The sequence below is a fragment of the Balaenoptera borealis genome, assembly GCF_965194805.1.
Source record: "Balaenoptera borealis genome assembly, chromosome: 15".
Classification (NCBI taxonomy): domain Eukaryota; kingdom Metazoa; phylum Chordata; class Mammalia; order Artiodactyla; family Balaenopteridae; genus Balaenoptera; species Balaenoptera borealis.
Window position 1 is genome coordinate 14540875 of NC_138871.1, and position 12688 is coordinate 14553562.

The 12688-nt window shown below is 43.0% G+C and overlaps 1 protein-coding gene across 10 annotated transcripts in view; it reads right to left on the minus strand.

Annotated features, from left to right (window-relative positions):
* USP39 (ubiquitin specific peptidase 39) overlaps positions 1–12098 on the minus strand; it is a 30286-nt gene extending 18188 nt beyond the window's left edge. The window contains exons 1-6 of one of the 10 annotated variants that reach the window (XM_082357671.1): positions 11764–11892; positions 9339–9390; positions 8791–8860; positions 7426–7520; positions 6084–6220; positions 4705–4857 (exon numbers count right to left, since the gene is read on the minus strand). In XM_082357671.1, coding sequence (XP_082213797.1) covers positions 4705–4857; positions 6084–6220; positions 7426–7520; positions 8791–8860; positions 9339–9354 — 471 coding nt within the window. In that variant the 5' untranslated portion in view covers positions 9355–9390; positions 11764–11892. Of the gene's footprint in view, positions 1–4704; positions 4858–6083; positions 6221–7425; positions 7521–8790; positions 8861–9338; positions 9391–11278; positions 11331–11763 lie in introns of those variants that run through there. The other 9 variants (XM_082357673.1, XM_082357667.1, XM_082357672.1 and 6 more) reach the window with 9 other exon arrangements.
* Positions 12099–12688: the final 590 nt, after the last annotated feature.

Consider the following 12688-nt stretch of genomic DNA (forward strand, 5'->3'; position numbering starts at 1 on the left):
GTTCACATTACAGAAACATCCTTTATAGTGAGTTTCATAGAAAGTTCAGTTCTGCAGACACTCTGCTAACGTGGGTATAACAAAGGAGTTTTAAAATAAAGGTATTCAAATCCCTATCTGCTGACCAACTTAATTATTTCCTTTGTTTACTCTAATTAGACCTGTGACTATGTTTGGATTCACAGGAACTGAAGGCTAGAAACCCAAATACTCTTTCTTCAGCATGTATTTGGCTGGGGCAGAGAGAACTATCTGGAGACCACAGTTCCCCCATCTCTCAACTGTACATTAAAACAATATGAAAAACATCTTAGTAAAACCTGGTGTCTTCCCCAAATGCGGTATTGAGAGGGTGGTAATAAAACGATACAGAGACTTCCCTGGTGGTCCAGTGGTTAAGACTCTGCACTTCCACTGTAGGGGGCACAGGTTTGATCCCTGGTTGGAAAACTAAGATCCCGCATGTTGTGTGGCACGGCCAAAGAAAAAAGAAAACAAAACAAAACGATACAACTGTATATAAAAATGAATGTACTCTGTTATGATGGAAAATAGTCAAAAGGTTTAAGAGAACAAAAATTAATTTTATCTCATTAAGCAAAAAGATAAAGACCAGCCATGTTAGTTCAAGAAGAAACACATGCTTATTAGTGTGAGTTATGAAACTGGGAAGGAGACCATGGAACAGACCCTAAATAAATGCATAGTCTCCCCATAGGTCCCTCCTGATGGGTTCATGAATCCTCGTCAGTGCTATGCTTACCATGAGCACAACTTTCTTTGACAAGGTAATTCCTTTAGCAAGGATAGGAGGATGCTGTTAAACACAATAAACCCAGGTGTCTCTGGGGAAGACCCACATGTCTGGGGAAGATAACTCAGGATGCAACTCAGGATAACGATAGAGGTGATCAGGAAAGCCCCTACAAGCTTAGCTCAGCTGAAGAAACAAGGATTTCCTGCTTAGAGTTACTCTCAAAGACAGAGAAGCATATGGATAGTTTATACTAATTCTTGGTTATCCATGCTGTGGAGAGAGGTTGCTCTCTGGTTTCAGCAACAATACAAGCAGTAGGTGTCCTTGGAGAGAAATTATTCAGCCTCCAGATGGAGTACTTGGTCCATTCAATCCCATTTTAGTGGAAACATCACAAAGGATTTGTGCATCTCCTTGTTTGTATAAATAGAAGTCCAATGTACTATCCATTGCGCTACAGAGCCAGGTGATCTACTTATTTGTATATATAAAGAGAACTTCCTATGGGGACTGAAACCCATCACAAAGCCAAAACTAACTGCCCTGCCCATATTCAAATCTTATCTGTCCATCCTGTAACAGTCTTCACAAAGCCACAAGAGGCTGTAAGAGAAACAGTCTGCAAAGTCTCTCTCCACCTAAGAATTTGACCTCTCCAGGGACCAGGCATGACACCAATGGCAGACACCAAAATTCACAGATATACTTTTACAATTTTTTACCAAATTCTTCATGCAAAAATACCACAAACAAAGTTTAAAGGCCAAAAAAGAACTAGAACAAATTATGTGCAACATATGCAAAAAAAAAGGCCAATATATATATGTATACTTTTAATCCTCAATAAAATGGACCACTAATAGAAAAATGAGCACATAAGTCCCAAAAACTCATGAAAAAATATAAGAATCAACTTTAGAAGTGAATTTTGAAAAAGTAAATTAAAATGGAGATACCTATCAAAATGGAAAAAGTTGGGCTTTCCTGGTGGCACAGTGATTAAGAATCTGCCTGCCAATGCGGGGGACATGGGTTCGAGCCCTGGTCCGGGAGGATCCCACATGCCGCAGAGCAACTAAGCCCGTGTGCCACAACTACTAAGCCTGTGCTCTAGAGCCCGCGAGCCACAACTACTGAGCCCGCGTGCCACAACTACTGAAGCCCACGTGCCTAGAGCCTGTGCTCCGCAACAAGAGAAGCCACCACAATGAGAAGCCCACGCACCACAACGAAGAGTAGCCCCCGCTCGCCGCAACTAGAGAAAGTCCGCACACAGCAACGAAGACCCAATGCAGCCAAAAATCAATAAATAAAATACATTAAAAAAAAATGGAAAAAGTTTTTTTCAGTGGTAACAGTGACAATGCAAGATGAAGAACACCCTTTTGGGAACCGTCCTACATTGTTAGTAGGAATGTAAATTGGTGCAGTCACTATGGAGAACAGTATGGCGGTTCCTTAAAAAGCTAAAAATAGAGCTACTGTATGATCCAGCAATACCTCTCCTAGGCATATATCTGGAGATAACTATAATTCGAAAAAACACCTGTACCCCAATATTCATAGAAGCACTATTTACAACAGCCAAGACATGGAAACAAGCTAAATGTTCACCAACAGATGAATGGATAAAGAAGATGTGGTACATATATACAATGGAATATTACTCAGCCATAAAAAAGAATGAAATAATGCCTTTTACAGAAACATGGATGGACCTAAAGATTATCATACTAAGTGAAATAAGCCAGAAAGAGAAAGACAAATACCATATGATATCACTTACATGTGGAATCTAAAACACAACACAAATGAACTTATCCATGAAAAAGAAACAGACTCACAGACAGAAAATTTACGGTTACCAAAGGGAAAAGGGTGGGGGAGGGGATAAATTAGGAGTCTGGGATTAGCAGATACAAACCACTACATATAAAATAGATAAGGGGGGCTTCCCTGGTGGCGCAGTGGTTGAGAATCTGCCTGCTAATGCAGGGGACACGGGTTCGAGCCCTGGTCTGGGAGGATCCCACATGCCACGGAGCAACTAGGCCCGTGAGCCACAGTTACTGAGCCTGCGCATCTGGAGTCTGTGCTCCGCAACAAGAGAGGCTGCGATAGTGAGAGGTCCATGCACCGCGATGAAGAGTGGCCCCCGCTCGCCACAACTAGAGAAAGCCCTGGCACACAAACGAAGACCCAACACAGCCATAAACAAATAACTAAATAAATAAATAAAATTAAAAAAAAAAAAATAGATAAGGGCTTCCCTGGTGGCGCAGTGGTGAAGAATCCAACTGCCAATGCAGGGGACACGGGTTCAAGCCCTGGTCCGGGAAGCTCCCACATGCTGCAGAGCAACTAAGCTTGTGCGCCACAACTACTGAGCCTGTGCTCTAGAGCCTGCGAGCCACAACTACTGAGCCTGCGTGCCACAACTACTGAAGCCTGCGCACCTAGAGCCTGTGCTCCGCAACAAGAGAAGCCACCGCGATGAGAAGCCCGCGCACCACAGTGAAGAGTAGCCCCCGCTCGCTGCAACTAGAGAAAGCCCATGCGCAGCAATGAAGACCCAACACAGCCAAAAATAAATAAATAAATAAAAATAAATAAATCTATAAAAAAATAAAATAAAATAAAATAAAATAGATAAATAGGGTCCTACTGTATAGCACAGGAAACTATATTCAATATCCTGTAATAAACCATGATGGAAAAGAGTATGAAAAAGAATAGATATATATATATGTATGCATAACCGAATCACTTTGCTGTATACCAGAAACTAACACAACACTGTAAATCAGCTATACTTCAATTTAAAGAAAAAGAAAAAGAAAAACACCCTTTTGTGTTGCTGGTGGGTTTGTAAATTGCTACAAACCCCCTACAGCCTAGAATCTAGGCCCAAGGTGCATTAATACAAGAAGAGAAGGTTAAATAAATTAAATTCAACAAAATGGATTGACATGTAATCATTAAGGATGCTGCACAAGAATATTTATTGATTTCATAATATGCTTTTCAGTTAAAATAGAGATACATATACATACTACATTACTTTATAGATTAAACAATACGAGCATTTTTCAAGTCTAGAAAAGAAATATAACAAATGTAACAGGGTCACAAAAAATGCAAGACTATATATATACATACTCACTGCAACACTGGTAACAGAAATAAAAATGTAAAACAAGTGAAATTTTATGTATCAACTGGGAAATAACAAAATAAACCATAATACTACCACATGACAGGATATAATGCATGTGTGTACATGCGTTTAGAATAAAGTTCTGGAGGTCTCTATACTGCTAACTATCCCAGGACAGAGTACTAGAGAAAGAAAGGAATGAAGCTTTTGTTTTATACTTTCTATATCTTCCCCCTACACAAGTGCTTGTTTATAGTTTTTCTTAACCAATTTTTTTTGAGTGAAGTAGGATGATTATTTATTTTCTTATGCTTACCAACGTTTTCTAATTTTTCTACAATATGCGCATATTACTTATGTAATTTTTTTAAAAAGCAAAACAATTGCAAACAGGACAACTTTGGCTTTCTGCCTTATCCATTGCAGGACTTCAGCACAGGGGCAGGACAGAGACATCACAGAGCCAACACAATGAACATCTGCACCATGAAAAGAAAAAGCATCATCTAGCTCACATGTCTCTTACTTGGTACTGCAGGCCCCGTGCAGCTCCATCCCCCATTCCCTGGAAGCTCCAGAGGCTAGAACAGGCCCACCTTTTGGTGGCAGCCCCTCAAGCAGACAGGAATGTTCTGCTTGGTGCAGAACAAACACCCAAGAAGAGTCCTTGGCAAGACTCGGGGTCTGAGGACCACCTGACTGCACTCAACCAGAAGGCAGCTGTTTCTTAGCCAAGCTTCACAGTGTTCCCGGGTTACCCCCTCCCTCATGGTTCCCACCTCCAACCTACCTGAAGGACGGCATTGGCGTAGTCGTTGGCCTTTATGTTATTCAGGCCCACGATACCGGGCAGGTAAGTGGTGCCATCATATGCCCGGGACAACTTGGCTTGCTTGTCCAAGTTAGCGATCTGCTGCTTTGTGAAAGTGGGCTTCAACACATACTGCAAAGCAAAAGAAAATCCTAGGCTGTTTTAGGGCAGTCTACAGAGTTCACAAGATATATCCGCAACAGCAATTTCTGTCAAAAGAAAAGATACTTTGGTCGTGAACATCTCACCACCCACCCAAAGGGCTTCCAACAGTAGGTCTAAGGACTGAGGTAACGTGGAATGGGCCCGCTCCACGTTGCTCATCTAGAAGGTGATCTCTGTGTTTAACCCAAAGTCACTGAACCCCAGGCCTTTCCTCAGACCGCAGGTCCAGCCAAACCCATGACAAACAACAGGGAGAAGCTGCAGGACACTCAAGTCTGCAGGAGGCAGGAGTCTGAGTCCCAGGTGGGACCTCACACAGAGCCAGCACATGGGCCTGGTGCGGGAGCAGGAGTGTCACCTCCTATTTGTGCAGGACTGAGATCTCGGGACTCCCTGTGGCTGCAGGGGCAGGATCAGAACCTTCCCTGTCCTAGAGCTATGAGGGTCATCATGTCACACACTGAGGGGTCGCCACTAACTCACTTTGAAAGCTTGAATTCCTTTCAGCTTCTCCGTCTATAAATACTGTCCTTAACCACTTTAACTTCAACTTTAATAGAATGTTATAAAACTTATGAAGTGGAGTAAATAGTGTTTCAAATACTCTGAACACCAAGCTTTCCTTAATAAATTGAGCATTCAACTCTATTGAACATGCAGCCACTGCTGAAAAGGAAAGCAATAATCAACAGTTCCAACAGTAATCAAAGCCCAAGAGGACTTTCCATACTCCCCACTTAAGTGCAGTGACTCTTGGCACAGGTCACAAACCAGAGCCCACAGATGGACATGTTGGCCATTCTGGCAGCATCATGTCAAAAGTAGCCGGAAGCTGGTATACCTCTTGGTATCCACTGTCCTACAGCAGGCCCAATTCACATCCCTACTCCAAAATATGGAAGGATAATTTATTTCACAAAAATGCTTTCACCCTAACTGAAAAGTAGCAATATTTCTTCAGTCCTAACCCTCAACATTAAAAGCAGAAATGAGAGCTAGACTGTAGACCACGGGCCAAAATTATGAATTGTGACCTCCTTACTCTGTTTCCCTGGTTCCTCCCAAGGCGAAAGGAGTCTCTCGAAGCCCAAGGGACTGAGACTCTTCCCTGACCTTGGGTGGGGCAGATCCTCAGGAGCCCTGGGGTGGCTCCCAGGATAACTAGTTCCAAACCAACCCTCTTGGACACGCACCGTGATATCCTCCAGCGAGGAATCGATGATCTCATAGTTGTCTGGGAGGCAGTAAAACTTGAGGGTGTGGAGGTTGAGGAAGACATGGTGACTAAACTGGACACTGTGAATGTAGGCGTGAGACTTCAAACCCCGGCCTGTAGGGAAGAGTGAAAGGCTCTGAGAGAAGGGCAGACTCCATAAGCACACAGATGAGGGGTAACTTTCCTTTCATTATTTCGTACCAGAACATGTTAATATCAGCAAAAACAAAGTACTACGCCATCCACGAAAGGAATCTCCCACATGAACTCCTCTCATCACAAAACTTAGCAAGAAAGAATAGCACGTTATCTTTATTCCCTAGATGGCACAAGACATAAGGGAACTAATTTCATATACATGAACACAGAAAATACGTGTGGGTGTATTTGTGCGTGTGTGTGTATATGTGTGTGAGTGTTTGTGTGTATATATGCATGTGTTTATGTATATGAACTAGTTTCATGTATTAGAAACTAGGAATATCCACATATATTTATATACAGTACATGTACGTGCATGCATACGCAGATTTGCACATACACACGTACATATCTGTGACGGTCCATCATCACTTAGTCCTGATTTTTCAACTGTCCACATTCACGACAATCCTGTACCTACATACTTTTGTTCACGTTGCCACTCCTTTCTAGAGCATCTCACCCTTAACCTATTCAAACTCTACGTCCTGCATACAGAGTACAAGTTCCACCTCCTCCGTGAACTCTACACAAACACTCCAGCTAACAATGATCTTTGCATATTTCAACTCCTATCATCCCTATTTATACTCAGCGCCACACAGGCCAGCCGTAATCTTTATGGTCTTAAGAGAGTTTGCTGATTGTTTTACGTGTTAACCTTGACAGTTTATAAGATCCTTATTAGAGCAAAGAATGTAGTTTATATTTCTTTTGAATCCTCCACTATACTGTGTACAAAACATTTGCTTGCTCTGAATGGACTGAAATAATAAATTTCCAGAAAAGAACAGAATGAAAAAGTCCTTAGAGTAAAAGGATTCTCAGAAAAAGACATAAGTATAGAAAACATCAGAGATTCAAAAACCCAGAGTCTCTGATACTTCCTACATAGTCTCTCATATGGCTAGTTCTTTCTTGCTTTCACATGTATTCAGGTTCTGACCAATCAGAGAACCCCCTGTGGATTTTCTAAGAGTATTCCAACTTCCTGGGAACAAAGATAGGGCTTATTAGACACGACTCCTAACAGCAGCTTACTTACTTTAAAAAAAAAAAAAAATCCCTGAATAGAACTGTGGCTAGTGCTGAAAATGTGATGCAAAACATTTATTTACCCTGAAAGTACTTGCCACACACCAGACAGGCATATGCATTGATATGCGAGAGGGAGATGGAACACAGTTTCTCAAAGTCAAAGTCCAGCACACTCCTAAGAGAACCAAAACAAAACAGAAACAATTAACAGGGACGGCTGCCTAGGTGAGCACTTGAGCGAAGCAGTGCCGCTGGCTCCCTGTTCTGCAGTCACGCAGCCGCCTTCGGAGAACAGTTCAACAGTCACATACAAACCGTGGGGAACATTAACTCTTCCTTACCTGGGCATTTAATATAGCACCGCCACCCACCAAGCCCCAAAGCAGTGCAAAGGTATCTCCACCAACGACCCTCTTTCTTTTGAGTATTCACAACCAGTTGAGAATCTTCCATTACTTTCTCTGGAGGAAAAGCCACAAGTAGGACTAAAGTAACAGGGCCCCAACAGCATTCCAAATTAAAAGACATTAAAGGAAGGACATAAAAAGAGTGAATAAACCCTTTCACAAAAGAAAATTTTATTTTTGTCCATAAAAATAAATGGGAAGCCTGAAGAACTTTAGGGGAATACCTACCAACAGATCTACCTATTCAAGTGCAAAGTAATGATATATGAGTACTGGGCGGGTTAAGTGACAAAAGAAAATTTACCTCCACTGAATTCACAGGTGGCAAGGGGATTCATTCTCAAGCATTAACTCTAATTAACTGGTAATGGTCCCAGGAAAGCTGCACTGTCAGTCAAAGGGGCCACTAGCCACACACGGCTATTGGTGTTTAAAAGTAAAATAATTAAAATTAAATAAAATTTAAAATTCAGTTCCTCAAGCCACATTTCAAGCACTCAATATCCACAAGTAGCTTGTGCCTCCCACAGTGGACAGCCCTTAGAGAGCAATTCCATTGTTGCAAAAAAGCCCAATAGACAGTGCCACCCTAGAGCATAAATGAAAAACCATCCTAAAATGCATCTGGGATCAAAGAATACCAAGATGGGGTAAACACCTCTGCTTTAGGATATATTTTTGTCTGTTTTTCCTGTGCTGAATCCCAGGCACCTAGAGTAGTACCTAGCACACAGTCAGTGCTCAATAATATTTAAATTTGCTGTTGTCATCGACACCACATATCCCTTTATTTCCACATACAAATTCAAAATGAGCAAAAAGCTCTTTCTGCATGTGCCCACCCTAAAACAACATGCTCTCTGACACTTTAAATTGGAGGGCAAAGATTAAAAAACACGGCAAGAAGCACAGTTTTCTGGGCAGAAAGCTTTAAAAGAGATAAAGTTTTTGAACGTATTGTTTAACGTACAGTCCAAAGAACTTTCTGCATAGACCCCATTGTTCTGCTGCTGCCCTAGGCATTCCTGTGCTACCGACCTGTTAATGGTATCCAGGTAGGGGCAGTGGCGGCTCCTCCGATCCTCAGAATCCATGCGGCCATTCTTTGCTGAAAGGAGAAGCATCAAAAGCTGTGAAAATGGGAAACCCATACTCAGGGTCAACTACCAGTACAAACAAACACAGAAATGGGAAAAATTAATCAGGATGAGCTCCTGTACAGGTAGCCAGACAACACCAAAAAAGCCCACTTAACGGAACAGGCCACAAACTGAGAGAATATACTTGAAATACGTATAACCAACAAAGGAATTGCTTGCAATTACATAAAGAAATCTGGTGAAGAGATTAACAACAACAACAAAAAAAGACAACCCAAAAGAAAATGAGGAAGACAGCCCTCAAACTTATGAAAAAATGCTGGGAATCCCCTGGCCGTCCAATGGTTAGGACTCTGTGCTTCCACTGCAGGGGGCTGGGGTTCGTCCCTGGTTGGGAAACTAAGATCCTGCAAGCTTCACAGCATGGCCAAAAAAAAAAAAAAAACAAAAAACAAAGAAAAGAAAAGAAAAGATGCTCAACCTCACCAGTAATCAAGAACATGCAAATTTCCTTGCACAATGATATACCACTTCACACCTACCAGAGAGGAAAAAATAAAATCAGGCAATTCCAAGTGTTGGCGAATATGAAGAACAATGAGAATGCTCATGTAACTGCTGGTGGGAGTATAAACTGTTACAACCTCTTAGAAAATAGTACAGCAAGATCAAAGCTGAAAATACACAGACCTTTTGGCCCAGCAATCTCTCTTCTACTTATATACCCTAGAGAACTTTTGCACATGTGCCATCAGGAATGCTTTACTAAAAAATATTTATAGCAGCAATATTTGAAAGAGACCAAACTGGAAACAACCCAAATGTCTACAACATATAAAAATGGGAGGAATATGTTTTGGTATATCATCAATAGAACACTGTGTTGCCATGAACATCTACCCAGATAAACCTCAACAATATGGCTAGCAAAAAAAAAAAGGCAAAACAGAAGACAACATATAGTATGATTCCATTTATAACAAACACAAAATAAAATACAGTTCTACTTAGGGACGTATATGTGAGTTAAAACTGTAAATAATAAAATAATAAAAGTAGAAATGATTAGAAAAAATTCAGTGATTACCCAAGCAAGCAAGGAAGGCAGATGAAACTGGGAAGGGGCCTATGGGAGCTTCTAAGGTACTGGTTAAGTACCACTTCTTAAGCTGAACAGCGTCGGGAGGCAACTCTCCATGGGTCTCTCGAATTTCTGCACATATTGTGACCAGAGGCACTGACTGCCTCCAGACTATCTTGTCAAAGTTGTTTGTATAGTGAAGTTTGTTTCTATAGCTTTGGAAGTAGGAGACAGTGTGTCCCTACAGAGCAAAGGGGAGGCAAGCTCACAGCCCATTATAGAAGATCTGGGTTCTCTAAGCTCAGAGTTCTCGTCCTGTGAGGACCCCCACTGTGTGTATGGGTTCTCATCGTGTTGTGCTGTGGGAACTGACTCAGGGAAGTGACAATGCTATATTCTGGCTACTGTTATTGCTGCAATAAGCTGTCTCAAGCCCAATAGCTCCATGTCTTCCATCAGCATCCGTGAAACCACAGCAGGCTAACTTGGTAGCGTACAAAAAGGGTAAAATCTCAGACCCTTCACAATTCTTGACAAGTGGTAGATTTAAGGTATATCTCCACACTCTTCTTTAAACTATACATGTGCATGACATTTAGCTCATCTTAATACCTATAATCTATTTCATGAAAAAAATAAAAGGGGAAAAAAAAAAACCAGCAGTAACCTCAACTGGGATCCTAGTGTGTCCCAGAGAAAACAATCTCCTTACCATAACTACACAAAATATCTAAGAAACAATTTCTCTTCCAAAGAAAGGGAAACGTGAGGCTGACAGAATATTTAAGTAAAGGAAATCAAAGAATACCTTGAAATTATTAACTAGATTATTCAAAGAACATTTATCAAGCACTTACCACAAGCAAGGTGCTATTCTGGACCCTGAGGGTAATATAAAAACATGTCAAACACAGGACCCTGAGCTAGAAATTTAAGAGTTAACATAAGAGTATAATCTTATATAGATTACCAGGTGCAGAGACAGAATTATAAAATCCTGGAGAATGAAGACCACCCCCCCGCCAATGAACACTGTCCCTAACATGTAGCCTTGTGATATGTTCACCTGCTAACCTACCAGAAAACAAGTACATAGGAACATATTCAAGGCAGAAGTTCCAAGTTCAGAGAAGGAAAAGATGTAATTGAGGTAAACAGGAAAAGCTTCAGAAACGATGGAAACCTACTTAATGATTGGTAAGATATCAAAAGTTGGAAAAGAGTGTACACACTACAGAGTACCATGGCTTGGCCAAGAGGTCTCCAGAAATTACTAAGAGAAGCAGAATGAGTCCAGCAGAAAGAGGCAGAGGGTACAGTCATGGATGGGAACTGACAGACTCACTGGCTTATTAAGGCTTTCAAAGGTCATGGGTTCCAGGACTCCTTCCGTTAACCTAGAGAGGGACAGACAGGTGAAAATCACTTGCCCAAACCACCGTGACTCAGTCTCAGAGGCAGGACTAGAATCCATATCTCCTGGCTGCTACGGCCCTGGGTAACAGGGCAGTGTGGTCCAAATGCACAGCGTTCAGGCTCTCCGCTCAGAAATTACAGCAGGACTCACTCCTCAGGTATTTTGTAAAAAACTAAAAGGAAGGAACACCTGTAAAACAATTAGCACAGCGCCTGGCCCGCATTAGACATCCGATAAAGGAAAGCTGCTATTCTTATTACTGTTAGAAATGCTATAGCTACGATCCTGATCAAGACTAGTACTATCCTCATTAAAACGGAGTCGGGTCGCGAGTGGAGTGTGACTTCCCCGTGGGGAGAGAAGGCTGGAAAAAGAAGAACGCGAGAGTGGAACCCGCGCCCGGCCCCGCGCACCTCGCACCTCCCGCTCAGGCTCCGAGTCCTCCTCGGCCTCGCGCTCCCGCTTCACCCGCACCGCCGGGACCACGGGCGCCAGGGCCTCGCGCGCGCTCGCCGGCTCGATCTCTCGCTTCACGCGCACCGGACTGCCCCGGGAGCTCGGAGCCTCGGTCTCCCGCTCCCGATCTCGCTCCCGTCTGACACGAGCCGAGCTGCTCCGCGACTCGGACTCGCGCTTCCCGCGGGTGGAACCACGAGACTCCCGCTTGGACCGGCCGGACATCGCCACTACCAGCCGAGTCGCCCGGCACAGACTCCAGGGAAGACCGAGCACGCGGCAATCAGCCAATCAGAAGCGGCGCTGTTATCGAGCCCAAGGTTTTCTACGAGTCGCCGATGGGGACAAATCACGCCGCAGAGAACTTCTGGGAAGTACTACGCCTCTGGGGGGGGGGGGGCGGGTCTTTGCGGGTGCGCGCGCACCTGAGACCGATAGGCGGGCCTACTGCCACTTTACCCATTATTACCAGCTTAAAGAGACAGGAACCTTTCACTGGCTGCGGAATTTCTGGATAAGAAAAGCTGGCATTGGGCCCCAGGTGTCTTCAAGATACTGTGTGTCCCGAAACCAGAATTGGCAGGTCGTCTCCAGTTTCCGCGCCTCGGAGACCGACGGCCCTGCACAGAACTAGGCGACATCCCCAAGTCATCGCCTTCGTGGAGCAATCCGACGGCTCTAATTCCACATTTAGAGGATTGTTCTTGGTATCACAGAAAAATGCGAACGACGAGCAGAAGGAGACTAGTGACGCTAATAAAGCTCAAGCTTCAGGGTCTGTGACTTTCACGACCCCTTCCACAACCCTGAACTATTCAATACTTTGTACAGTTCTACTGAGGTGTGATTGACATACAATAAAATGCACGTTTAAAGTGTGCA